This window comes from Gorilla gorilla, chromosome 8 (genome assembly GCF_029281585.2).
Source record: "Gorilla gorilla gorilla isolate KB3781 chromosome 8, NHGRI_mGorGor1-v2.1_pri, whole genome shotgun sequence".
NCBI lineage: Eukaryota > Metazoa > Chordata > Mammalia > Primates > Hominidae > Gorilla > Gorilla gorilla.
The window spans coordinates 108229039-108253800 of NC_073232.2; the positions used below are offsets into that span (position 1 = coordinate 108229039).

Here is a 24762-nt window from a genome sequence, read left to right on the forward strand (position 1 = left end):
CAAAAAATGTTGGTAACATTTACAATATACACCTGTTGTCCTGAAGTACCCTGAACCTTGAAATCACACGGGGAAACAGATGTTGAATGACTTATTACAAGTGTGATGAATATTTAAAAGGAAAAGCATGAAGAGATATATTAATTTTGTTGTGGGGGTTTTCAAGCAAGGCTGTACTGAGGAAGTGATATAAACTGAGTTTTGAAATACGTATTTTCTTTTTTTCTTTTTTTTGAGACAAGGTCTCCCTCTGTTGCCTGGACTGGAGCTCAGTGGCACAATCACAGCTCACTGCAGTCTCAACCTTCTAGTCTCAAGTGGTCCTCCCACCTCAGTCTCCTGAGTAGCTGGGACTACAAGTGTGCACCATCATGCCTGGCTAGTTTTTGTAACTTTTGTAGAGACAGGGTTTCACCATGTTGCCCAGGCTGGTCTTCAACTTCTGGGGTCAAGTGATCCACCCCACCTTGGCCTCTAAAATGCTGAGATTATAGGCATGCACCACCATGCTCAGCCTTGAAATGCATATTTTCTATCTTCATGCACTTTAACTAAATAAGAATCCCTCCGCAGCACTTTCTTAGAGTGACTCAAACTCTATGGTGCTAGGCTACCACCATCCTTTCCCATCAAGACCTCTTGAGATTTTGGCATCCTTAATCTAAGCCAATCCCTCACCAGTGGCTTTGGAACCATCCAAATAGAACTTAGGTGGCAAAATAAAAGTTGTGGGAGCATCATACTGCACCAAAGTATTGGAAGGGACATGCAGTAGCTGGTTTGCATCTTCTTTTTTGTAAATAGCGAAGTGCCAACCAGAAATTAACTAAATCCTGAATAGATAGCAAGCACAATTATCCAAACGTAGGAGCTTTCCACTCCCTTTCTTTTATTGCTCCTTTCTTCCACCATTGCTCTTCTCTCTTTGGTACTTCAGAATCTTGTAGCGTTCTGGCAGGGCTCAGTGGCTCACGCTTATAACCCCAGTGCTTTAGGAGGCTGAGGCAGGCAGATCACTTGAGGTCAGAAGTTTGAGACCAGGGTGCCCAACATGGTAAAACTCCATCTCTACTAAAATATAACAATTAGCCAGGCATGGTGGCACATGCCTATGGTCCCAGCTACTTGGGAGACTGAGGCAGGAGAATCACTTGAACCCAGGAGATGGAGGTTGCAGTGAGCTGAGATCGTGCCATAGCACTCCAGCCTGGGCAACAGAGCGAGACTCTCTCAAAAAAGAAAAAAAAATCTCGTAGAATTCTAGCTAGGCTATTTCCTTTCTCAGAAGCATTTGCATTTTAGCAGGGCACTTTTGAATAGTGAAAAGCCATTAAGTCATAAAGGAACAAATTTCTAATGGAATTGCAGTGGGTAACATAAAATATAGTAAGATGGGGTTCAGATGTGTATAAAATGAAAAGAATAAGGTGGGGAGGGAGTTCAGAAGAGTTATTGCAATACAGTCTTCCATGCCACTTTTGAAGGCTTTTAGTTGTAAGCCACTGACAAATTTTTGCTCTGCCATTTTTGTTGTAGTAATACAAAACAGATGTATGACTTAGAAAGGGGAAAGGACCTCTCCCTACTACACAGTATATTACGAACTTGGAAACAGATTAAATCTCTTCGACATGGGCAAGGGTTTACAAGCACCCCAATAAAGTTACAGGTTCAGAGGTAAGTGGCTGCTCTATTTGCTCTTATTGGTCTCCTGAGGAACTGCTCATGAATAACTGGAAATTCACAGTGACTAGGAAGACATCCAGAAGCTAGGCAACTATTCCATGTAGTGAACAAAGAATTTGTATCTTAAATACATAAACATATATATATGCATATATATGTTGAATATATAAAGTGGAATTCTTACAACTTAAGAAAACCCAATTAAACATGGGGAAATGATTTGAACAGACACTTCACTCAAGAATGTGTATGGATGGGAAATGAACACATGAAAAGATGCTCAATATTGTCATGTCATTCTCTATTGATTTGTCAATAGAGAAATGCAAATTAAAACCAGAAAGAAACAGTGCTACACACCTATTAGAATGGCTAAAATCCAAAACTAAAGGAAAGAAAAGACAAGACATTAACAAATGCTGGAAAGGATGCTGAGCAATAGAAACTTATTCATTGCTGATGGGAATGCAAAATGGTACAGCCACTTTGGAAACAGTTTGGCACATTCTTATAAAGTTAAATGTGGAGCCAGCAATCATACTTTAGATGAAATGCATTTTAGATAATTTGATAAAATCATAAAACCATGTCTTATGGAGGAAATAATTCAAACCCAAACACTTAAGCTGTTTGTGAATTCACAGGGAAATAACTAATTTTCTCCCCACAACCCATTGTCCTGCGTCTTTTGGTTTTCAAAAGTATGAAAGGTTAGTATAATTTCAGGCAAATAAGAAAAATGTTTATTTTGTTGATTTTTTTTCCTGCTGCAGTAGTTTTTTTTTTTTTTTTATTTTACCAAAAGTGCTCTGGACAGTTTCTAAACCTAAACCCAGCATTGAACTTTATCTTAGACTCCTAAATTAATGTAAATGTAATGACTTGCTTCTAATCCTTTAAACCAACCTGACACACCCATGCATCATGAATCCCTGAGCAACAAAGAGGAGACACAGATGTCGTAGGGTTACCCAGAACAATGGCTCTGGACCCATATTGCCTGCTCACCACTAACTCTTGTTGCCACTATTCTGAACTCCAGTCCCACCTGAGGCCCTCTGCGTTTGTTCTTCCTGACATTCAACTTTTCCAGCTGACTTTGGCTTCAGTTCGTCTCTCCAGACTGCCTCTCAGCTAAATACCACACTGTCAGTCACCAGGCTGGCCCCAGCTGGGGTAGCCCCAGCGATCCTAAATTGGGGCATTTAGTTTAAGCAGTTAAAAATATCATTCTGATCAATTGGAGAAGCTATCTGTTTGAAGATGTTCCTCGGAACTGTTTCCTGGCCAACTTTACCACTATTGACCTCACAACATAACTGGTACTTGTGAGCCCTAACTGAATAAACTTGTAGCTAGGCTTCCTGGAAAGATAGTACTCATGATGAAGGCCTGGTACCTAGACACTGAGCTCAGGTTATCATTTCATCATGTATTTGGTTTGGGGCATTTTGAAGTTGATATGCCTTTGAGATATCTGTAAATAAGGCAATTGAGTGGGCAGCTAGGTGCATGGTCTGTGACACAGTAAATAAGCATAATTGAAGCCATGGGTGTGCATGAAACTGCCTAGGGAGAAGGCAGAGAATAAGATGAGGAGAGACCCCAAGCACTGAGTCTTGAGAAATTGCTTTGAATGGCATGGTAGAGGAGGAGAAACCAGAGGAGGGACAGAGAAGCACCCGTTAGAGTATTTTGCCCCAGAGGCAAGGAAACGGGAGTATTTTAAGTAGAAGGAAGTGGTTAGCAGTTATTATCAGTTAAGTTCACTACTAAAAATGTTCACTGGATTTCCTGACATGGAGGTTATTGATAATCTCAGCTAGAGCAAGTTTTATAAAGTTACAGCGGCAGAAATGAGGTAACAGGAAGTTGAGGAGATAGCCCTGTCTTCTCGTTCAGGTGGCAAACTCTCCTTGTTAACTGTTAGCAACACTGCGTTCAGCTTAGAGAGACTGGGTGGGTCAGTCGCTATAGATGATAGATTGTATTTTCTTCTGCCCCTGAACCCAAACCACAGCACTGGCAAATAACACAGAGAATCCAGATTTCTTATATTGTCTTCACTTGTGCTCTCTGTTTGGCACTGCCTACCTGGAGAAGATTCAGATAACTGCCAAAGAAACTTAAAATGAGAAAGAAAGTGCAAGCTATGCAAGCAGGAAATGCAACAACATTTGATAAAATAGCATCAGGACCTTCATCATTTCCCAGAGTCATTTGGCTCAGAATAGAAAGGAGGAAGCTATAGACCCTGCTTCAATAGTTTCCCTCAGAAGAAAATCTGGGTATAACACCTATTGTCTAAGTTACTCGTAACACTTATTCCCCAAATTATTATAGACTGAAATCAGTTAGGAATTTCTAAAAATGACTGTTCTAATTTAATTAGTATGGGGTATGGTCTGGACATCATGAGTTTTAAAATGCTTCCCTGGTGATTTTAATATGTAACAAAGGTTAAAAGCTATTGTATTAAAGAACAGCAAGTTTACTGATGTCATATTGATTGCCCTGAATCTGAAGAAAATAATAATAACATTTATTAAGTGTTTGTTTTACTCCAAGTCCTGGGCTGAGCACTTTACTTAAATTAGTGCATTTAATCCTCACAACAACCTAATTTTCAGATGAGGAAAGTGAGGCATAGAGTTCTTAAGTAATTTACCCAGATTCTGCAGTGCCATTAATGGGGCTGGGTTTTCAGCCCAGGATACTACCATATAGATGATATCTGCACTTAGTCCCCTATATTCTATTTCAGAAGGCAAAAAGCATATAATAGCTTTTAAACAGCTCTCTTGAGATATAATTCACATACCATATGGTTCACCCATTCAGAGTCTCCAGTTCAGTGGTTTTTAATAAATTCCCAGAATTGTGCAACAATCACCGCAATTTAATCTTAGGATGTTTTTGTCACCTCCAAAAGAAACCATCTTCCCATTAGCAGTCACTCCTCACATGTGCAGACATAGGCTTTTCTTTCTTTTGGGTATATGAGTGGAATTGCTGGGTCATATGGTAACTCTGTAGTTAACATTTTTGAGGAACTGCCAGACTGTTTTCCAAAACAGCTGCACCATTTTACATTCCCAACAGAGCATGTAATATTTTACGAAAGGATTTCCTTCTTAAATGATTAAAATGGAAAACAAAACCTTATACTGAAAACAAGAAATTTTTACATTATCAGAAAAACTTGACTCTACATCAATAATTTTCTGACACTGTTCAGATAACTGAGATTTTATTGAACTACTAATAAAAGAGGAATAATAGTACTTACTTCATAGGGTTGTGATAATTAAATCAGTCAATACATGTAAAGTACTTACACTATTGCCTGGCACATACTTAGTAAGTACTATATAAGGATTAGCTAGTAGTAGTAGTAATAGTAGTAGTAGTAGCAGCAGCAGTGGCAATAGTGCTAATGCCATGAACTGTTTACTGTTTATGCATAAACACCAGCTATGATTTACTACTTAATATCACCATGATCACCTGCCCTTATACCTGCTCAGGTTCTCACAGCTTAAAAAATATGAGAGAAAGAAAAATGAGAGGAAACAGGGTATGTGTCCTTGAATATTTATCTCCCCATTCCCCTGTTACTTATTCTCACCAGAGGAAAGGTTTCTTGATGCCCTTAGAAAGGGCTGTAAACACTAATGGTAAATTTACTGAGTAGGGAGAAATATCTGAAAGCCGAGAACAAGCTTATAAAGTTTTTAAAATATTTATCAAATTGGTAATTTCCTTAGAATGTAAAATTACTTGTAAGACATTGGTTTTGTGTGTGTGTGTGTGTGTGTGTGTGTGTTGGCAAAAACTCGAACAACTCTCAAATACCTCCATTATTTCTGCTTTCAATAATTCTGTTTATTATTAATTAGGATTAAAATGAATAAATGTGATAAACAAGAGCAAATCTCAGAAATGTCTGAAACTGAGAAGAAAAATGAAGGAAAAGAACTTAAGAATGGGAAAAAACAGGAGGTATTTATATCGCAAAATAACATTAAACTCAACTAGTTATAATATTTTATTTTTTGATAGAATGTGAAATCTTGGTATTTCTAAAAGTTATCCAACAAAATGACAAATACAAGAAATAAATGAATTTTAAGAATAAATGTCCTACACAGGGATGTACATGGCAAATCATATATTTATTTTTTGATTTCTAGAGCCTCTCATATCTAGCTTCAGACGAAACAGAAATTGAAAGAATAAAGCCAATTACCCTGAGGCCACAACTTTCTTTCACTGCAGAATTAACAAGCTTATCCAAGTGTTCATTGTAAGCATGTTTAAATAATTATTTCTTTATTATATATTGTCTATTAATTGGATTGTTTTTAATAATAAAGTGGGATTTCTTGGGTGAGTACCATATGCCAGGCACTCTTAAGTTTTTAAAAACACATTTTCATATTCAATTGTCACCATAACTCTATAGAGTTCCATATTATCCTCATCTTAAAGAAGGAATGTAGCTTATGGGCAGTTAAATTGCCCAGGTTCACACATCTAATACATGCCTGAGGTGGGACATAAACCAGTTTGGTGTTCTATAGAAACTGTGATATCTTCACTGCTAGTCTTCATATATTGATAATTTGCAGGGTTTTTTTGTTTTGTTTTGCTATGTTAGTAATTTTCGTTCAGGTATAAATAGGTGAGATATAAAGGCACTGTAAAAAGTAATATACCATTGTCTTTGCTTGTTAAAGGAACTCTGGCTCTCATAAAAACTACTTCACATCAAGAGGGCCCCCTAAACAATTTTCTTCTTTGACATTACAAACTTCTTTACTTCACAGTTGTGATTTCTTCCTTGAGCTGTAATGTTTTCTCTCTATGCCTAGAACATTATGCAAAAACAGACATCATAGGTAACCCCATTTCTCCATCTACTAGGCCTATGGATCCCATCTCCCTTAAAGAGGATATGGCAACTTAGAGTGCTAGGTCTAATTTTTCAACATCTCTATCCCATGGCACACTTGGTACCAGTCCATCATTGAGTATTGGGAATGTGCATCATTCAGCAGTGTTGGAACATACTGGGTAATCAATAAATGTTTATATATATTAAGTGAATGAATGGATGCTTACATTAACAACCAAAAGAGCAGCAGACACAAAGTCACAATTATCACCACCCACTTTCTGACCAGAGAAGTGCGGCAGTGGAGAAATCCTTTATTTGTTCTGTACCTTCTTCCAAAAAGGGCCTGAGATACTTTATTATGTAGGACACCCATATAAAAAGACTATCTAAACAAGGGGAAGAATACAGGAGCCATAAAATGAAAGTTGGAGGGAGAGAGAAGAAAGAGGAGGAAGAAGATATTTGTGCTGGAAAACCTAGACTAAAACTTAGTGGAAGTCAAGGCAAAAGGATGTATGGTGTTTTATATCTTTGCAAAGCCATTGCCATCTGATAGCATTGCTGTCATCTATTTAATAACACACCCAGTTGAATAAAAACTAATTCTCCAGAAAAGAATAATATGTCGATATAGAGGATAGAAGTGAAAAGAATACAGAGATTAGAGAAAAATTAAAAAGAGTTTACAGGTGAAGAGAAAGGCAAGATTTCCTGAAGATAATTATAACCCTGAATAAACAAATTTTTAAAATCAATTCAACAAATTTTTAAAATCAAATTCAAATTTTTAAAATCAATACTTTTAGAGGGCAACAGAAAGGGTAACTTTTACTTAGATATTTCTTGAAAGGTAATTGGGAATATGGTCGAAAGGGGCCAACAGGGAGATAAGAATAGGTAATCTTTTGTCCCCTAACTCTTTGAGAAGGTTACAGAGATGGACAGATAATAGGGCAGGGACATACTGGGCCCACAGGGTGATTAGATTGGGGAGCAGAAGGGGATTTTATGTTTCAACTTAGGGTTTATCTTCCACCCAGCCTTCTCCCTTCTGAAAAAGAGTGTCAAGTCTTAAACATCATTAGATCATTTCTCTTGCCGCTAAGAAAATATTCAATAAACGTTGGTTGAGTGAATTAAACAACGAATGAAAGACTCTAGGAGTTTTATATCAGTCAAGGGATCAACTTATGCCTCAACAAGTGTTTCCCCCAGGGAAGTAACCTGGCTTGCTCCTTTGATCTTTGGGTTCAGAGATAGGGTGGCTTCCCCACTGTCCTGGAGAAAAGGGGTACACAGCCTAAAGCTTAAGGTGATTTACAAAGACCTTTAAGAGGACACAGCAAGCCTGTTGCCTTAGAGCCACATCTTTGAAGTTATTGACAACATGGTGTGTGGAGGGTTGTGTGTTTGTGTATATAGTCTATGTGTGTGTCTTTTTAAAGTTAGGAAATATTTTTAAATTCTTGATTCAACCTCCCTTCCCCATTCCCAAGCCCCTCAGTTTTTTCCTCTCATAAGACATCTGGTAGATATGTGCTGTAATCTCTTTAAATTGTAATTTAGTAAAATAAGAGCTGAATGATTTATAGGACCTTGATTTTAGTTCTTCTATTTTTGAATACATATGTTGAGTACATCTCTTTCATTAAAAACATTTGACTGGGAAGAAGAAATTTTTATCCGCATGTAGACAAGTGTTTTTTGATGTAAAAACATTTGTCCTCTGAAATTATCTTCTGTTTAACATGCTAATATACATTTTGAAAGAACATATGTTATGTCTATTGTACTTTTTAAGGGTGATTTCAAGGTTTGTTTAATTTTTAGGCATGAACAAAAAAGAAGAGCCAAAATTCAGAAGCTCAAATACTTTATTAAAATATTTTACAACAATAAACAGGTTTCTTGTACTTCAGTATCTCCCCTACAGTTTGATTTTAAAGTCATGTTTCAGCAAATTTTCAATATTCAGTTAATGTATTGGCCTGAAGTGATTTGTTTGGAGGTATGCCATTGTCATTTACTTTTGTATCTGATTTTATGCCATACATAATTTAAAAATTTTTGTTAGCTACAGTTATATGTGATAAGTAATTTCTTTGATTTTAAGAGATGGACTGATCTTTATGTGTAGATGATAAGATATTTATAAATGTATAATTCACCACTAGTCTTTTATGCTGTAAGTACAAAGTTATTTGATTTGTAGTGTTCCAAATACTCGTCTCCTGCTAAAATTTCTGCACCCCTGGATATGCAGCACTACTATTCATTGCAATGAGGTGGAAAAGTGCTGTTTACAGGATAATGAGTAGCATAGCTATTTTAAGTGTTGAATGATTTCTATAATACGAACTTCCACATTCCTGACTTGGTGGCTTCAGTTTCTTGCTGTATTTGTTCTTCCTCCTTTTTTGGATTTTTAGAGCCCTCTAAGAATCAGATGAAAGAACATACACACAAAAGACCCCCAGTCTCTGTGCAAAGATCCCACTGTAAGAACCCCCACACTAATGGAAGAAGAAAATAGGATGATGGAGAAAAATGAGAGACAACAAAGGAGTCTAGACAAGAAGTCCTGGTGGCTAAAAATGGGGTTAAACTTAAAGCTAGACTTGAAAAACAAAATTAGGAGGGAATAAAGATTTGTGTGTAAGAAGGGAGGCACTTGAGGAGTAGGGAGAGAATTGTAGTTACAAATATAAATCACAATTATTTTTATAATGTCGAGAATAATTTTATTCTCTCCTGATAGATGTTCTATTCATTATTCATGTATTCAGGTTTCCACTCTCTTACAATGTCCCTCTGTTGAAATTCCTACATTAAAAATATGCCTACTTTCCACACTGAATTCTTAATACAAAAAAAAAAAAAAGAACTATACTTTCCTACTGTTGTCCCTAAAGTAAATTGTGATATAATAATCCAATCACTTGAAGTTTAAAATCTGCCTTCCCAAATAGGTAAATGTGTATTTTGAGTCCTTTATCATCCTATCACTTAGCATATGAGCCTAACAAACTAAGAGGCAGGGAGGGAGAGGAATCTAGTTAAGAGATAAATTCACCATTAGCAAATGCAAAAATTGCAAAATAAATCGATATGCCCTAGCCTAACAGACTTTAACCTACATTTTAAATTCTTCTTTTTTTTTTTTTCTGAGATGAAGTCTCACCCTGTTGCCCAGGCTGGAGTGCAGTGGCGCGATCCCAGCCACCACAACCTCCACCTCCTGGGTTCAAGCAATTCTCCTTCCTCAGCCTGCCAAGTAGCTGGGATACAGATGCCCACCACCATGCCCAGCTAATTTTTGTATCTTTAGTAGAGACAGGACTTCACCACGTTGGCCAGGCTGGTCTCGAACTCCTGTCCTCAAGTGATCTGCCTGCCTCAGCCTCCCAAAGTGCTGGGATTGCAGGCATGAACCAACATGCCCCGCCTTTAGTTCATTTCTTACTACTCCTCCTTATTCATTCATCACTTCAGCCAAACTGAGCTGCTTGTCTTTTCCCACACGTGCTTGTAATTTCCTACCTCTAAGCTTTTGTACATGTTAGCTGCTCCATTTAAAAACACCCATTTTCATTCTGACCACTTTTAAGATGCTCAATCTCATCTGCATCATGGTGTTGACAGTTGTCATCAGGGGACAAGACTGGCTCCTAGGAACTCTCAACTGATAAAATTCTCTATCTCAGTACACTTACCTTGCTGTCCAGGGGCTGGCCTCCAGCCTGTAGTCCAAGAACCTGGGTTTGACATTCCACTGAGAATGCATCCTACATACCCTAAGCAAATTCACAAGGCTGAAGTGTAAATGCCATCTCAACATTTGAATATATTTATCAGTTCATGTTCTCTGAAAGTTAACCCATTTACTGATTTACAATAAGAAACTTATTTCACAGAGCTACAACTCCTACAAACCTTTCTGCAGTAGGGATGCCTTTGTCAAAGGGACCAGTGTGGTGTCTTAAATTCTCTCTTACAAGGAAGTAAAACCAAATAACTAGAAAAAATATGTGCCTCTTTGACTTTCCTTTTTCTTTGCTTTCTTGGCTAATAAGTCATCACTTTGATTGGCACATTCTTTCTTATCTTTCAAGGAGCAATTTTCCCCTCTGATTTCCTTCTTAGAGCTCATATCACTGTTTTCCCAAGCACTGACAACACAGTATAGGTCAAAATAAGATTTTTTATTGAAAAAAGTTTGCTTAGACTGGGTGCAGTGGCTCACACCTGTAATCCTAGCACTTTGGGAGGCCAAGGCAGGCGGATCACCTGAGGTCAGGAGTTCGAGTTCAGCCCGGCCAAAATGATGAAATCCTGTCTCTACTAAAAATACAAAAATTAGCCAGGCGTGGTGGTGGGCGCCTGTAATCCCTGGTACTTGGGAGGCTGAGGCAGGAGAATTGCTTGAACCCAGGAGGCGGAGGTTGCAGTGAGCAGTGATTGCACCACTACAATCCAGCCTGGGCAACAGAGCAAGACTCAACCTCAAAGAAAAAAGAAAGAAAGAAAGAAAAAAAAGTTATAGTTATGGCAGTAAACTTACATGGAATTGTAGTAAAAAACACACCATATAGAATTAGAAGACCTGGGTTTCATGCTCAGTGAACCTCTATGGGACTGTCTACTCAGCACCCCCTTTTCCTTTCTTCTGGAGCTTTTCCTCCCTCACCACTCCCATAGCTTGTTTAACTCATCCTTGAATTTCATGACCAATCACTACCTTTTTCCTAAGCAATTCAACCTGAGTCTCAACCACTTATAATAAAAACAAACATATTTTCATATACAGCTTCCATTTCCTCACTTATAAAATGAGAATAATATTTATTTCCTATAATTTTTATCAGATTTACATGAGATAAATAATTTTTAAAGTGCTATTCAAAATTGCTATGATATTATGTTATATGTACCTCATATATTTATTCTCAGAACTGTATTCATAATCCCTTGTATTCAATTCATTTTCTATGGAGCCAGTAAAAGGCAGTACACTTTCAAGGACATGACTGGCTGCTTTTCTCATAATCATGTGGATGAAATGCTATAGAGCAATACTTATTTTATATTCTGGTATTTAAAAAAATATATATGTTGTTAAGGGTGCTTATTTTTTCCTTTTTCTATGTTGTATTTTTAGTGATCTATCAGCCATTTCTTTTATATTTAGGTTTATGAAAAAAGTAAAAGGACAAGCTTACTGGCAAAACTGTATTTACCTTTACCTAACTACACAGAGCTGAAAGGCAAAACCGTTTTGCAATATGTAGAGTTTAGCTCTGATAAGCTGGTCATGCCTGCCGATGGAGAAGTAGGAAGCAGTGAGTTTATTAAAAATATTACATTCCCCCTATTTTCTTCCTGAGTACCATATTCCTAAGTGACCCTGGCTCACTCACATAAGTACAAAATCCTGTATTTACAATATTCTTTTTTGTTTGTTTGTTTGTTTGAGACAGAATCTCACCCAGGATAAAGTGCAGTGGCTCAATCTCAGATCACTGCAACCTCCACCTCCCGGGTTCAAGCAATTCTCGTGCCTCCAGTAGCTGGGATTACAGATCCCTGCCACCATGCCCATCTAATTTTTGTATTTTTAGTAGAGACAGGGTTTCACCATTTTAACCAGGCTGGTCTCAAACTCCTGATCTCAGGTGATCTGCCCCCCTCAGCCTCCCAAAGTGCTGGGATTACAGGCGTGAGCCACCACACCTGGCCCTGTGTTTATTCTGTTAAAAATGAATTAAATTATTCATTCAGATGTTAAACTAGATTGTTTAAAGTTTTGTCTTGGGTCAGATTTTTGGGAAATTCCAAATGAGCAGTTAGCACCCACGCTTTTTGTAGGCCATCCAAGGCAAGGACAGAATGCTGTCTGGAAAGCAAGCTCTGCTTTTGAGTGGGCTGGCTGCTCTGCCTCGACCTCTCCTTTAGTGAACCTACAGGTGCTCGCAGACATATGGGTTTGTCTTTGAACTGTATAGGGAAGGGAAGAAGAAAATGAGGGAGGGAAGGAAAGAGGGAGGGACAGAGAAAAGGAGAGAAGAAAGAAGGGATGTTTCTGTTAGTTGTTTTTCAATTGATTTTACTCCTCTTATACGGTTAAATGTAAGTTAGTGCGTCTCTGAGATCACTGTCATTCCTCTCCTTCTCCCCATTATTCCTTTCTTTCACCTTCCCAGGGGTTTGGAAACTACTTGGGCCTATTTGGTGAAAAGTAAGGAAGTATGAACAAGTGAGCAAGGAGGAGAGAGGGAGGAAAAAAATGAGCAGAGAATGAGGGAAGAACGGAGTTTGCTTCAAGTCCAGATGAAGCAGAAAAATAAGCTTATGGATACCCGGGACAAAAGACTCAGGACTCAAAAAATTTAGGGAACACTGGGCACTCAGCAAAAGTTTTAAGAAGTATTGTTAAACTCTTTGGAGATTAGATGCAGAAGACTTGGGAATGTAAGGAAAGAGGAGAAAGAACAGCTTGCTGGCCTCTTTTTCTGCTGCCAATGGTCCTTTCTTGCTGGAACCCACTCCCACAGAGAATGGTTAAGAAGCCTCCAGGCATAAAAGGAAGAAAATCGTGATATTCATCCCTACATATTCATCCCTACATATTCATCTCAATCTTTACCTTCTCTTTTGTAGTCCTTGAAGGATCTTAGAGAGGAGATGAGGGAGAGCACTAAGATAAGAGTGGGGTTAGGGCCGGGCATGGTGGCTCACACCTGTAATCCTAGCACTTTGGGAGGCCCAGGCAGGTGGATCACCTCAGGTCAGGAGTTCGAGACCAGCCTGGCCAACATGGTAAAACCCCATCTCTACTAAAAAATACAAAAAATTAGCCAGGCGTGGTGGTTGACACCTGTAATCCCAGCTACTTGGGAGCCTGAGGCAGGAGAATCATTTGAACCCAGGAGGTGGAGGTTGCAGGGAGCCGAGATTGCCCCACTTTACTCCAGCCTGGGCAACAAGAGCGAAACTCTGTCTCAAAAAAAAAAAAAAAAAAAAAGAGTGGGGTTAGCACAGATCTTCCTTTGTGTTCCTAGAGTTCCACAAGTAAAACTCAGGAAAAAACCCACAATGTGCTTCAACTGCACTTAAAACAATTCATATGTTTTTAATGCCTTTTATAAACAGATGTGCCTTTTCGTCTTGAGGGAAATGGAACTGAAGAACTCTGTCTTTTGACATCAGGAAAACTTAGTTATTCTCTATCATGGAGCTTAGATGAAAATGGTCTTCCTCTGATACCTATGTCACAGTCATTAAGATCTTCTTACTGCAGGTAATAAACTTTTATCTTTGAAAAATAATGCCAGGTCTCAGCAAAGCATCACACAAAACATATTATGTGTAAAAGAGAAAACTTGAGCAGCAATAGGAAGAGTTTAGTTTATTTGAATGTTGATTTATCTTTTATTTAAATCACTCTACTAAGGCAGTATGTGTATTTATATGTAAGAGAATGTGTCCCTTCAATACTTGGAATTATAGCCACACAGATGATGAGAGAGGCATTTCCAGAGTCCCTCGCTTGTAGGCAAAGGTCAAACTCCCAGAGACTTTATTTCTGGGGCCTGTATATCTCCCAGTCATTCTGGATTAGCAAAGAATCATTTATGCATTATCATCATTCTGGGAGTTCCCAGAAGGGTTGGGGTTAATTTTCAGATTAATTATTTGTGGGATTACTAGAAATAAGTACAGTAAATTCTATGAAAATGATGATAATGCTGGCTTCTATAATGTGCTATGTTTGAGGGAAATGGTAAATATAAAGGAAAAAGCTTATTTCATCACTTAAAATAATGAACAATGATAACAAAAAGATATCCTCTCCCCTCCCCATCTTAACACATATTTTTAAAAATAAACGGAAATGAAAAGCTTCATACAACTTATGGCATTCTAGAAAGGGCAAAACTATGGAGACAGTAGAAAGATCAGTGGTTGCCAGAGGTTCCAGGGGGAGATAAGAATGAATAGTTGGAGCACACGGGATTTTTAGAGTAGTGAAACTATTTTGCATAACATTATAATGGTGGATACATGTCATTACACAGTTGTCAAAACCCACAGAATTTACAAGACCAAGGGTGAACCCTAATGTAAACTATGGACTTTGAGTGACAATGATGTGTCAATGTAGGTTCATGGATTGTAAAAAAAAGGTACCACTCCAGCGAGGGATGTTAACAGCTGGGGAGGCTGTGCATGTTTATGGGGATGGGGTACATGGGAACTCTCTGTGCCTTTTGTTCAATTTTGCTGCAAATCTAAAACTTCTCTAAAAAATTGTGTTTTAAAAATATTATAGTTTTGAAAATTGTTACACATAACTGGATTAAACGGAAAATCAAAACTGAAATTAGAGACTGTTTAAAAAAGAACAGGGAGAACATTATATATAAAAACCAGTAGCATATGGCCAGAGTCATAGTAAGAGTTCATAAATGCTTTTCTTCGGTATGTAAGAAACTGAAAGAGAAAAAAGCTAAATGGCAGTAGCACAAGGAGATCGTTGGTATGGAGGAAACTGACGTAGTGGGGGTAGTTTACTTACCAAGGAGTTTGACAATAAAAAAATGCTAAAAAATAACAGAAGACAAAAGAATCAAGGTACAGATTTCTTAAAAATTGGGGCCATATTTATCTTCTTAAAAGAAGTGATTAAAAGTGATGAGCTTACAAAAGATTGAAATCAGTGGGGAAAAAGACCCAATATATTGGAAAGAGTATAAGGTCCTTCAGAGTCAGGAAGGTATCAAACCAGAACCCAAGTGAATAACTATGGTTCTGGAGAAGAGAAACTCTCTCTTCCTCAACTCAGGGAATGGGACAGTCATCACTATGAAAACAGAAATGGAACTTTGATGGATGTCCTTGTTTTGCTAAGTAAATGAGGTCATCTTCTTAGAGACCTGGAGAAGGTCATTTTAAGAGCAAATCTTACAGTTATTAAAGGTAATTCATTTTGGAGCCAGTGGAAAAGTTTTTAATACCTAGAACTATTATTTTGTTATATTTCTTAATATTTCTCTAGCATAGTCTCCACAGCAGCTATTCCTAATCTTTGCCTCATCATAATATTGTTTGCATTTTTCTTGGAGTGAGATGTTTGTCCTCCTCACTCTGAGGCTAACTTTTATGCAGGTAATTTGCAACTCTCTTTTACAATTCTACAGATGCATTTATATCTTTTTCTTCCATTATCTTCAACTTGTCCATCTCCCTAGGCTGTTGGTCTTTTGTACCAAAAGCCTTCTTTGTTTTAAAACAAACAAGCAAAAACTCAAGCACCTGATTAAATCCTGAAGCCCATTTTCGCTAGATTTTTTCCTGCCAGAGTTCTCCTATGTGTGGCCTACTGGTCTGCATACATTCCCTCCACTTTCTGTTCACCCATTCCCTTCCTAACCCTACCCACTTGTCACTGAAGGTTACCAGCAAGTGACTTTCAAGCCATATTCATTGGCTTGTCTCCGTTGTCTTACAATTCCTATTACTTGGAAACTCAAGCTTACAAAAGATTGAAAACAGTTACATGCAAGAGTGGGACAGATAACAGGTTTCAGCAGGAAGTAAATTGCAAAAGAGGTTTTCAAAGTCCAGGGCCCTCTCTAAGTCAAACTTTACAATTAGAGGAAGTTACAGAACTTTCCCACAGTTTTGTTGTGGCAGCTCAAGGACTGGCTCTGAGCAGTAGGCTCTAGGAATTGGGATGGGTGCTCCAGAGGGCAGGACTGACTTGTGGAAGTCAGAGAATGAAGCCAAAGGAGAGCTGAAAGGCAGTTTTGTTACTCATTCATTCACTTACTCATTCATCAAACACTGACTGAACTGGAGATAAAGTAGTGAACCGAAAGAGAGTCTCAGAAAGCTTTGATGCTTTTTTTTTTTTTAAGACAGAGCTTCGCTCTTGTTGCCCAGGCTGGAGTGCAATGGTGCGATCTCGGCTCACTGCAACCTCTGCCTCCCTGGTTCAAGCAGTTCTCCTGCCTCAGCCTCCAGAGTAGCTGGGATTACAGGCATGCGCTACCAAGCTCAGCTAATTTTTGGTATTTTTAGTAGAGACGGGGTCTCTCCATGTTGGTCAGGCTAGTGTCAAACTGCTGAACTCAGGTGATCCGCCTGGCTCCACCTCCCAAAGTGTTGGGATTACAGGCATGAGCCACCGCACCCAGCCCAGCTTTAGTGCTTTAATACCACATTAAACACACCTCTCCAGCTGGGCGTGGTGGCTCACGCCTGTAATCCCAGCACTTTGGGAGGCCAAGGTGGTCAGATCACCTGAAGTCAGGAGTTTGAGACCAGCCTGGCCAACATGGTGGAACCCCATCTCTACTAAAAATACAAAAATTAGCTGGGCATGGTGGCACACGCATGTAGTCCCAGCTACCCAGGAGGCTGAGGCAGGAGAATCGCTTGAACCTGGGAAGCGGTGATTGCAGTGAGCCAAGATCATGCCATTGCACTCCAGCCTGGTGACAGAGTGAGACTCTGTCTCAATAAACAAACAAATCAGAAAACCAAAAACAAACAAACAAAAAAACAAAACACCACACCTCTCTAACCTAAATGATCGTTGTCTAGAGTTTTCATTTTTAAACATGAAACAGTTTTTCTTACACACACTAGTTAATGAAATTTTTAACATAGTTCATTGACTTTTATGTTTACCTTATTTCTTATTTCCCATCCTTCATTCTCGATTTACTTTTCATGCTGAAAGCATGCTCTTTTAATGATTCTTTCAGTTAGTTTCTATGCATAGCAAAATTCTTTAGCCTTTCTAGATCTAAAAATGTCTTTATTTTGCCCTCATTCTTAATAGTTTAGGTGAGTAGAAAATTTGAGGATGTTATTTATTTCCCTTTAGCACTTTGAAGCTGTTACAGTACTGCATTATCTTGTGGGATTTATCATTGCTATTTATAAGTCTGCTATTGGTCTAAATGTTGGGCTTTTATAGGCTATCTTTTCTCTCTGATAATGTTGAAATATTTCACTTTAATTCAGAGACAGAAAGTGGAATAAAGGTTACCAGGGATGGGGAAGGGAGAAATGAGGAGTTATTGTTTAATGTGTACAGTTTCAGTTTGGGATGAAGAAAAAAATTCTGGAAATAGGTAATGATGATGGTTATACAGTACCATGAGTATACGTAATACTACTGAATCGTACACTTTAAAATGGTGGTAAATTTTATATTATGTATCTTTAACCTTAATAAAAAAGGAAGAAACTGCCATTTGAGCCATGAAAAAAATTTTGCTGTATCCTTAAAGTACTGAAATTTTACTATACTGTATATGTGTGGATTTATCATTATTCTTCTTCCTGCTTAGCAGAATAAATTTCATGTTTAAAGCCTCACATCTTTCATCAATTACCGAAACTTCTCAGCCACCATTTCTTCAAATATTACTTCTTCACCATTCCCACTCTTCTCTCCTTCAGGATTTCTTATTGAATTTGTATTGGAGCCTCTTGGTCTGTTATTCATTTATTTATTTTTGAGACAGGGTCTCACTCTGTCACTCAGGCTGGCATGTAGTGGTGTAATCATAGCAGCCTCAAACTCCAGAGCTCAACAACTCTCCTGCCTCAGCCTCCCGAGTAGCTGAGACTGTAGGCAGGTGCCACCACATCCAGCTAATTTTTTTCTTGCTTTCTTTGTTTTCTTTTTAAGAGATGAGGAGGTCTTGCTATGTTGCCCAGGCTGATAAACTCCTGGGCTCAAGTGATCCTTTCACCTTGGCCTCACAAAGTGCTAGGATTACAGGCCTAAGCCACTGAGCCCAGCCAAGCCTCAGCCTATTAGCCACATCTCTTACCTATTATTTCACATTTTTATGTTTTTATTTCATCTGCATCCTGGGTGAATTTCTGGGTACTATTTTTTAGTTCCTTAATTCATTATTCAACTTTGTCCAGTATAAGGTTTATTTGATTTTTATGTTATAATTTTTACTTTTATTTTCTGCTACCAAGTTTTCTGTTTGATTCTCTTTCATATCTACATTTTCTTATTTCATTTCGGCATTTTGTTCCATTATTTCTTGCATTTAAAAGTGAATTATTAGTTTTCATTTGCTTTTACATCTTAAGCATACTTCATTAAAATGCGTTTGGCAGACTTTCATAAAATGAATTTCAACTAGAATTAATTTATGTTCTGATAGTTGATACTGTTGATTATTTTTCTGAGCATGGCTTCTTTGCTCAGAAGTTTTGGTTAGCAGTGTCATTTTGACTTGGAGAACTTTTGGGTGATTTTGATTTGTAGGTTTCTGGGTTTTTGGTGTTTTTTATTTTTTATTTTTTCCTCTCTCTCCTTCTGTATCTACCCCTCCTTACCTAATGGTTCTGAATTTGACTTCATCTGTCCTCCTAAATCCAGAAGTGGGCTGTAAGCCTACTTACTGGGTAGGTTGGGAGATTGGGTTGTTATACTGGGTTGCTATTGGAGTCATCACAGATCTAGGTATCTGGTGAGCTGTGAGCCTGGTTCAGTTCCTCATTATGGGGCAGTGTCTGTGTCCTTTTCCCTCTCTAGACTCATAGCTTTCTAAAAGCCATGGCCCCATGCAGTGGTCAGTATTTTTTTAAAGGTCTCTTTATTTAAGTAAAGTTCCCCCCAAATCTTTGGCTTAAAATGATAAGCCTGGTGCTAGTTCCCTGTCTCAGGAACTGAGCCCACAACCACCATGGACTGCTCCTAGGCCTGAAGCCCAGCAAGCCCACAGTGCTATCCCCACTCACCACTCTGCCTTTCTTTTCCATTTCTGGTTCACAGGAATGTTTATCTTAGCTCTCAGCACAGTTATATTTTTAACTATTTTTTAACATCTTTATTGAGATACAATTCACAAACCATAAAATTCAGCCAATTAAAACATGCAATGCAATGGTTTTAATATATTCACAGGCTTGTACAACCATCATTACAATCTGGAAATGGATGGTGGTGATGGTTGCACAACATTGTGAGTGTACTTAATGCCACTGAATTGTGTATTTTAAAATAAAGTGGTAAATGTTATGTATATTTTACCTCAATTTACAAACGTGGTGGCTGTGGCCTTGCATTTGGGTGTATAAGCCAAGGTCTTGGGGCCTGCTAGAATTAAAGCTCGCCTCTTTCTTGGGGCCATGCTATACTTTGATTCTTTTGTCAGAAACAAGATGTAAATGTCAGGGCTGCATTAGATAGACAGCAATCAAAGAGTTTCCCATGCCTTTTATAAAGTACTGCTTCCAGCTCTCCATCACCAAAGTAGAAATCTTCAATCGAAAAGAAGAGGGAGGGAGGAGGAAGGAAGGAAGGAAGGAAGAGAGGAAGGGAGGGAGGGAGGGAAGGAGGGAGGGAAAAATCTTCAATCATTTGACTGGTTTTGACCCAAGAACAGCACTGCTGTGAGCCATAGCCTACAGCTAAACGTGTATAGGAGCAGCTGGGGGAATCATTGTAGCAAGGCTCTGAGATTTTTATTACTTTCTCTGAGGCAGAAACCATGGGACTATGTTGAAATTCAATTACAACTTTCTTTGTTGTTTGTTGTTGTTGTTGTTGTTGTTAAAGGATATAATGGGAAAAGTTTCTAATCTATTCGTTAAGATTTAAGCTTTACCTGAGGCTGTCTTCTAGGTGATCTGGGCTAAGACTGTTTCAGAAGGAAAATTTATTACATGATGGTGTCAAGGGTGTCAGGTCCTAGCGATCTCTTACGACATAGATATCAAAACAGTTCAAAATGAGGGCAGACATGGGAAGCAAAAGAAAAGAAGAATATGCAAACTTCACCTGTTTGTAATTTTCCTTACATCTTACCATACCACACATTGGCTTTTGCAGCAATAGCCTCAGAAGAATCATCAAAGAAATATGAACAAATGGGAAGGAGACAGTATAAAATGTGTGCTCGTGTTTGGGCTAAGACATTGTTGAATCCGTGTCAGAACTGTATTTCTGGAATCCCAATTTATAGACAGGAACCTTTCTGGACTACTTTATAGAAAGGATTGTAGAAATTTGGATTGTAGTCCAAATTCCTCTAGTTACACATGATAAGACAAATTCTCTATGAAGAGACAGATTAAATAGCTGGGATAATTGATGGCTCTAAAGAAATCCTTACTCATTAGGGTTGAATTCCTTTTGCACTTAGTCTATAGCTAAGGTCACTAAGAATATATTATGAGTCTAGCCTATCTTTTACAGCTTTCCAACTTTTAAGATTATCTCATGGCAGGGCACAGTGGCTCATACCTGTAATCCCAGCACTTTGGGAGGCTGAGGGGGGCGAATCACTAGGTCAGGAGATTGAAACCATCCTGGCCAACATGGTGAAATGCCCTCTCTACTAAAAATACACAAGTTAGCCAGGCGTGGTAGCACGTGCCTGTAGTCTCAGCTACTCGGGAGGCTGAGGCATGAGAATCGCTTTGAACCTGGGAGGCAGAGGTTGCAGTGAGCCGGGATCGCGCCACTGCACTCCAGCCTGGCAACTGGCTACAGAGTGAGACTCCGTCTCAAAAAAAAAAAAAAAAAAAAAAGATTATCTCATATGACCAAGGATGGTCCTCTGGCACATACTTACCCAGTTAATTGCATTACTTTCTATTATGTTTCCACTGTAAATATGTAGCCTAAATGTGGTTTTTATTTTCTGTGCTTTCTTAATTTTGCTTAAGTGAATATTTTGATTAAATTTCAATATTGTGCATCCTGTGAAAAGAAAACATTTAATAAGTTACTATGCTTAGGGTTTACATAATACATCCCATAAGCACCATTCATTTAAGCATCTACAGTATTTTAGCTGTTACATACAATATAGATGGCAAAGATGAATATTTACAGACTATTCTTAATAAGGTTATTGTCTCTTATAAACATTTATCAAAAAGCTGTGATACAAGTTAGAGTGAAAACTAGGAGAGATATCACATCTCAACTTTCTATTCTATCCATAAATACAGAGGATGGATAAATTTTATCTTCAAATACCCAGAATGGGTATGTTTTTACCCTATATTACAGTGTATTATATATAATACATATATTTTATATTGTATGCAAGTTCACAAAATATTTTCTCTATGTTAGTATGTTAAGGAATGTAGATGCAAGAAGTGTTCCTGGAATTCCAAGGCTCATGAATGAACAGAAGCTTTTTGAATGGGCAAATGAAGTCAGAATTGATCCCAATAATCCAGAATATTCTGATTTAATGGAATCTGTTACAGTAAGTTAAAGCAAATATCAATACTGTAAACATATTCTATTTCCTAAGCTCTACTTAGGAAAGTATAGTTTCCCCCATAGTTTGCTGTATATTTTTCTAGGCTCTTGTGGTTATGTAAAAGTAAATCTGAGGACAGAGACCATTTTCAACCAGTGTACAAGACTGTAAAGACAATTAGAAACTCAGCAACTGAGATAATTCCTCCTTTAGGCCTGTTGGATGGTCCTCTGCCACTACTTAGCAGCCACTGCACATCCGACAGTCTTTTATGCTAACATCTATTGGGCAGTTACCATGTGCCAGCCATGGTATTAGACACTGAAGATACCGAGATGATTTATAAACACACTCCTTCTCTCAGACTCCATTATATGGTCACCTCTACTCTTCTTTATAGCCAACTGAACTGCTCTATGTACCTCACACATGCTTTCTTCATACCTTTATTCATGCCACTGCTCTGCCTAGAAGGGTATCCATAGTGGTTATCTTATTCACCCTGCAAGTCTAATAAATGCTTCCCTCGTAACCTCAGTTAGGCACCACATTTTCTTTCCTTGCTTTCCTGTTAACCTTTCTTCTTCTTTTTTAAAAAATCAACTTATGACTCTAATTCATTCTGCCTTTTACTATAGGTTTTTTTTGTTTTTTGTTGTTATTGTTGTTTGTTTTTTTTAGATGGAATCTCGTTCTGTTGCCAGGCTGGAGTACAGTGGTGCGATCTCGGGTCACTACAACCTCCGCCTCCCAGGTTCCAGCGATTCTCTTGCCTCAGCCTCCCGTGTAGCTGGGATTACAGGCATGCGCCACTGCGCCCAGCTAATTTTTGTATTTTTAGTAGAGAGGGGGTTTTACCATGTTGGCCAAGCTGGTCTTGAACTCCTGAACTCAGGTGATCCACCTGCCATGGCCTCCCAAAGTGCTGGGATTACAGGCGTGAGCCACTGCGCCCAGCCTACTGTAGTTATTCATTCATATATTTTATTTTTCCTTGTGGAACTACAGCTAAGAAATCTGTGTCTCTCTGATGGCAGCTAGCACTATTCCTTGTGTGTACTATGCACTCATATTTGCATTTGTTGAATAAAACAACCCATAGATTAGATTGCTGCAAGTAAACTCCCTAGATTAGAGCTTCTCAGCTGAGGTGCAGAACTGGTTATAGGTATACAGAAGTATTGATCCTCTCTCAACTCAGGACGACCAGATACGAACAGTCTCATCTGCCCTATCAGTGTACAATACAAAATTCAGTGTTCAGTGCGAATATTTTCGTTTTCTTTGTAAGTCATGACTGGGAAAAGGTTGGAAAGCCACAAAGGCTGGATTTTATTTTGTTTTGTTTTGTTTTTTGTATGTTCTAGACTACAAATTCAGTTGTTCCATTTCCTACTTATATTGCCACTCAGATCTCACAGTTGGGGAAAAAGTCTTTTGAAGTAATTCCTGAATTAAAAAAAATTAATATTTTAACTAAAGACTTTGCATTTTTATGTTTTACAGTACATGAGACTTAAGGGGCAGGATATTCCAAAGTATTTTCGTCTTGAACAGTTGCAAGATGAATTTAACTTCGTTTCTGAAGAGGAAATGGCAAAGAGTAAACGTTTCCAGCTATTGCAACTTAGAAATGCAGGTCAATTAGATAATTTCCTTCTACAGCAAATGCCCCTCCATGATACAGAGATTCCAGATTTAGTCTTCCAGGTATTTTGTTTCTATTTGAATATGGCTTATTGTATGATAAAGTTAACGTTTTGCTGCTTTAACCCTATCTTAATTTATTTCTTTTTTTTTAAGCTAATAATCTGTAGACAGATTTCCTCCCTTCTCTTTAGGCATTAAAAATATACGTATCTCCCAAATTCCAGAAATTCTTCAGCTTGACTTTACAATTTAGTGTTGTCCAAACAGTCTATTCAGTATTCAGCAGCCAAAATCCTTTAGGCATATTCTAAATTTATGTAACTATTATATTTTTGTTATCATAAAATGTATCACCAATTTAAAAGCGGCTTTGGGAGTAAGGGGGAGAGACACTACCACAGTAAACTTAAACATTAATTATAAGGCCCATCTCAATGTTAGAATCTTTAAAATATTTCTAAAAGAAAACAAAAGCTGGGATGCACAATAGTTTCTCACTAGCTGGTGCCAGCCAGGTCTAGCACACTATCAAATAAGGCTAGCTTTTCATATTAGTTGCTTTAAGTTTGCTACTTGGTGAGATTTGGATATGGATCAAATATTAGATAATATTGGAGAATTGCTTGTGGTGCTTACGGCATTGTGGTTATGTAGAAGCATGTCTTTAGTCTTTGGAGATTCATGCTGAAGTATTTATCTAGAGATGCTTAAAGTGTCATCATGACTGTAATTGAGAATATGTTAGCCAAAAATAAAATAAATAAAAACAGATAAAACAAATATGATAAAATATTAATTATTTAATCAATGGGGTAGAGATATGGATTTTAAAATTTCTTTTTTTCAGCCAGGTGCAGTGACTCATGCCTGTAATCTCGGCACTCTGGGGAGCTGAGGCAGAAGGATAGTTTGAGTCCAGGAGTTTGACACCAACCTGGGCAAAATAGTGAGACCTCATCTCTACAAAAAAATAAACAAAATTAGCTGGGCATGGTGGAGCACACCTGTAGTGCCAGCTACTTGGAGGCTGAGGTGGGAGGATCACTTGAGGTCAAGGCTACAGTGAGCTGAGCTCCTGCCACTGCACTCCAATCTGGGTGACAGAGTGAGACCCTGTCTTTAAAAAAAAAAAAAATTACAGACACACCTACATACACATGTGTGTGTATATATATTTCTACTTTTCTATATGTTTGAAAATTCGAAAAAATTTTAAACAAAAATAAATAGCATCTAATATACCAGTAAAAACCCACTAAAAATGTA

The 24762-nt window shown here is 38.1% G+C and overlaps 1 protein-coding gene across 1 annotated transcript in view; it reads left to right on the top strand.

Annotated features, from left to right (window-relative positions):
- CC2D2B (coiled-coil and C2 domain containing 2B) overlaps positions 1–24762 on the top strand; it is a 124785-nt gene that overhangs the window by 51155 nt on the left and 48868 nt on the right. Inside the window, 8 exon segments of the mRNA XM_019034433.4 lie at positions 1537–1677; positions 5586–5688; positions 5880–5992; positions 8417–8594; positions 11775–11925; positions 13736–13883; positions 21711–21849; positions 23353–23556. Of these exon segments, the coding sequence (XP_018889978.4) occupies positions 1537–1677; positions 5586–5688; positions 5880–5992; positions 8417–8594; positions 11775–11925; positions 13736–13883; positions 21711–21849; positions 23353–23556 (1177 nt within the window).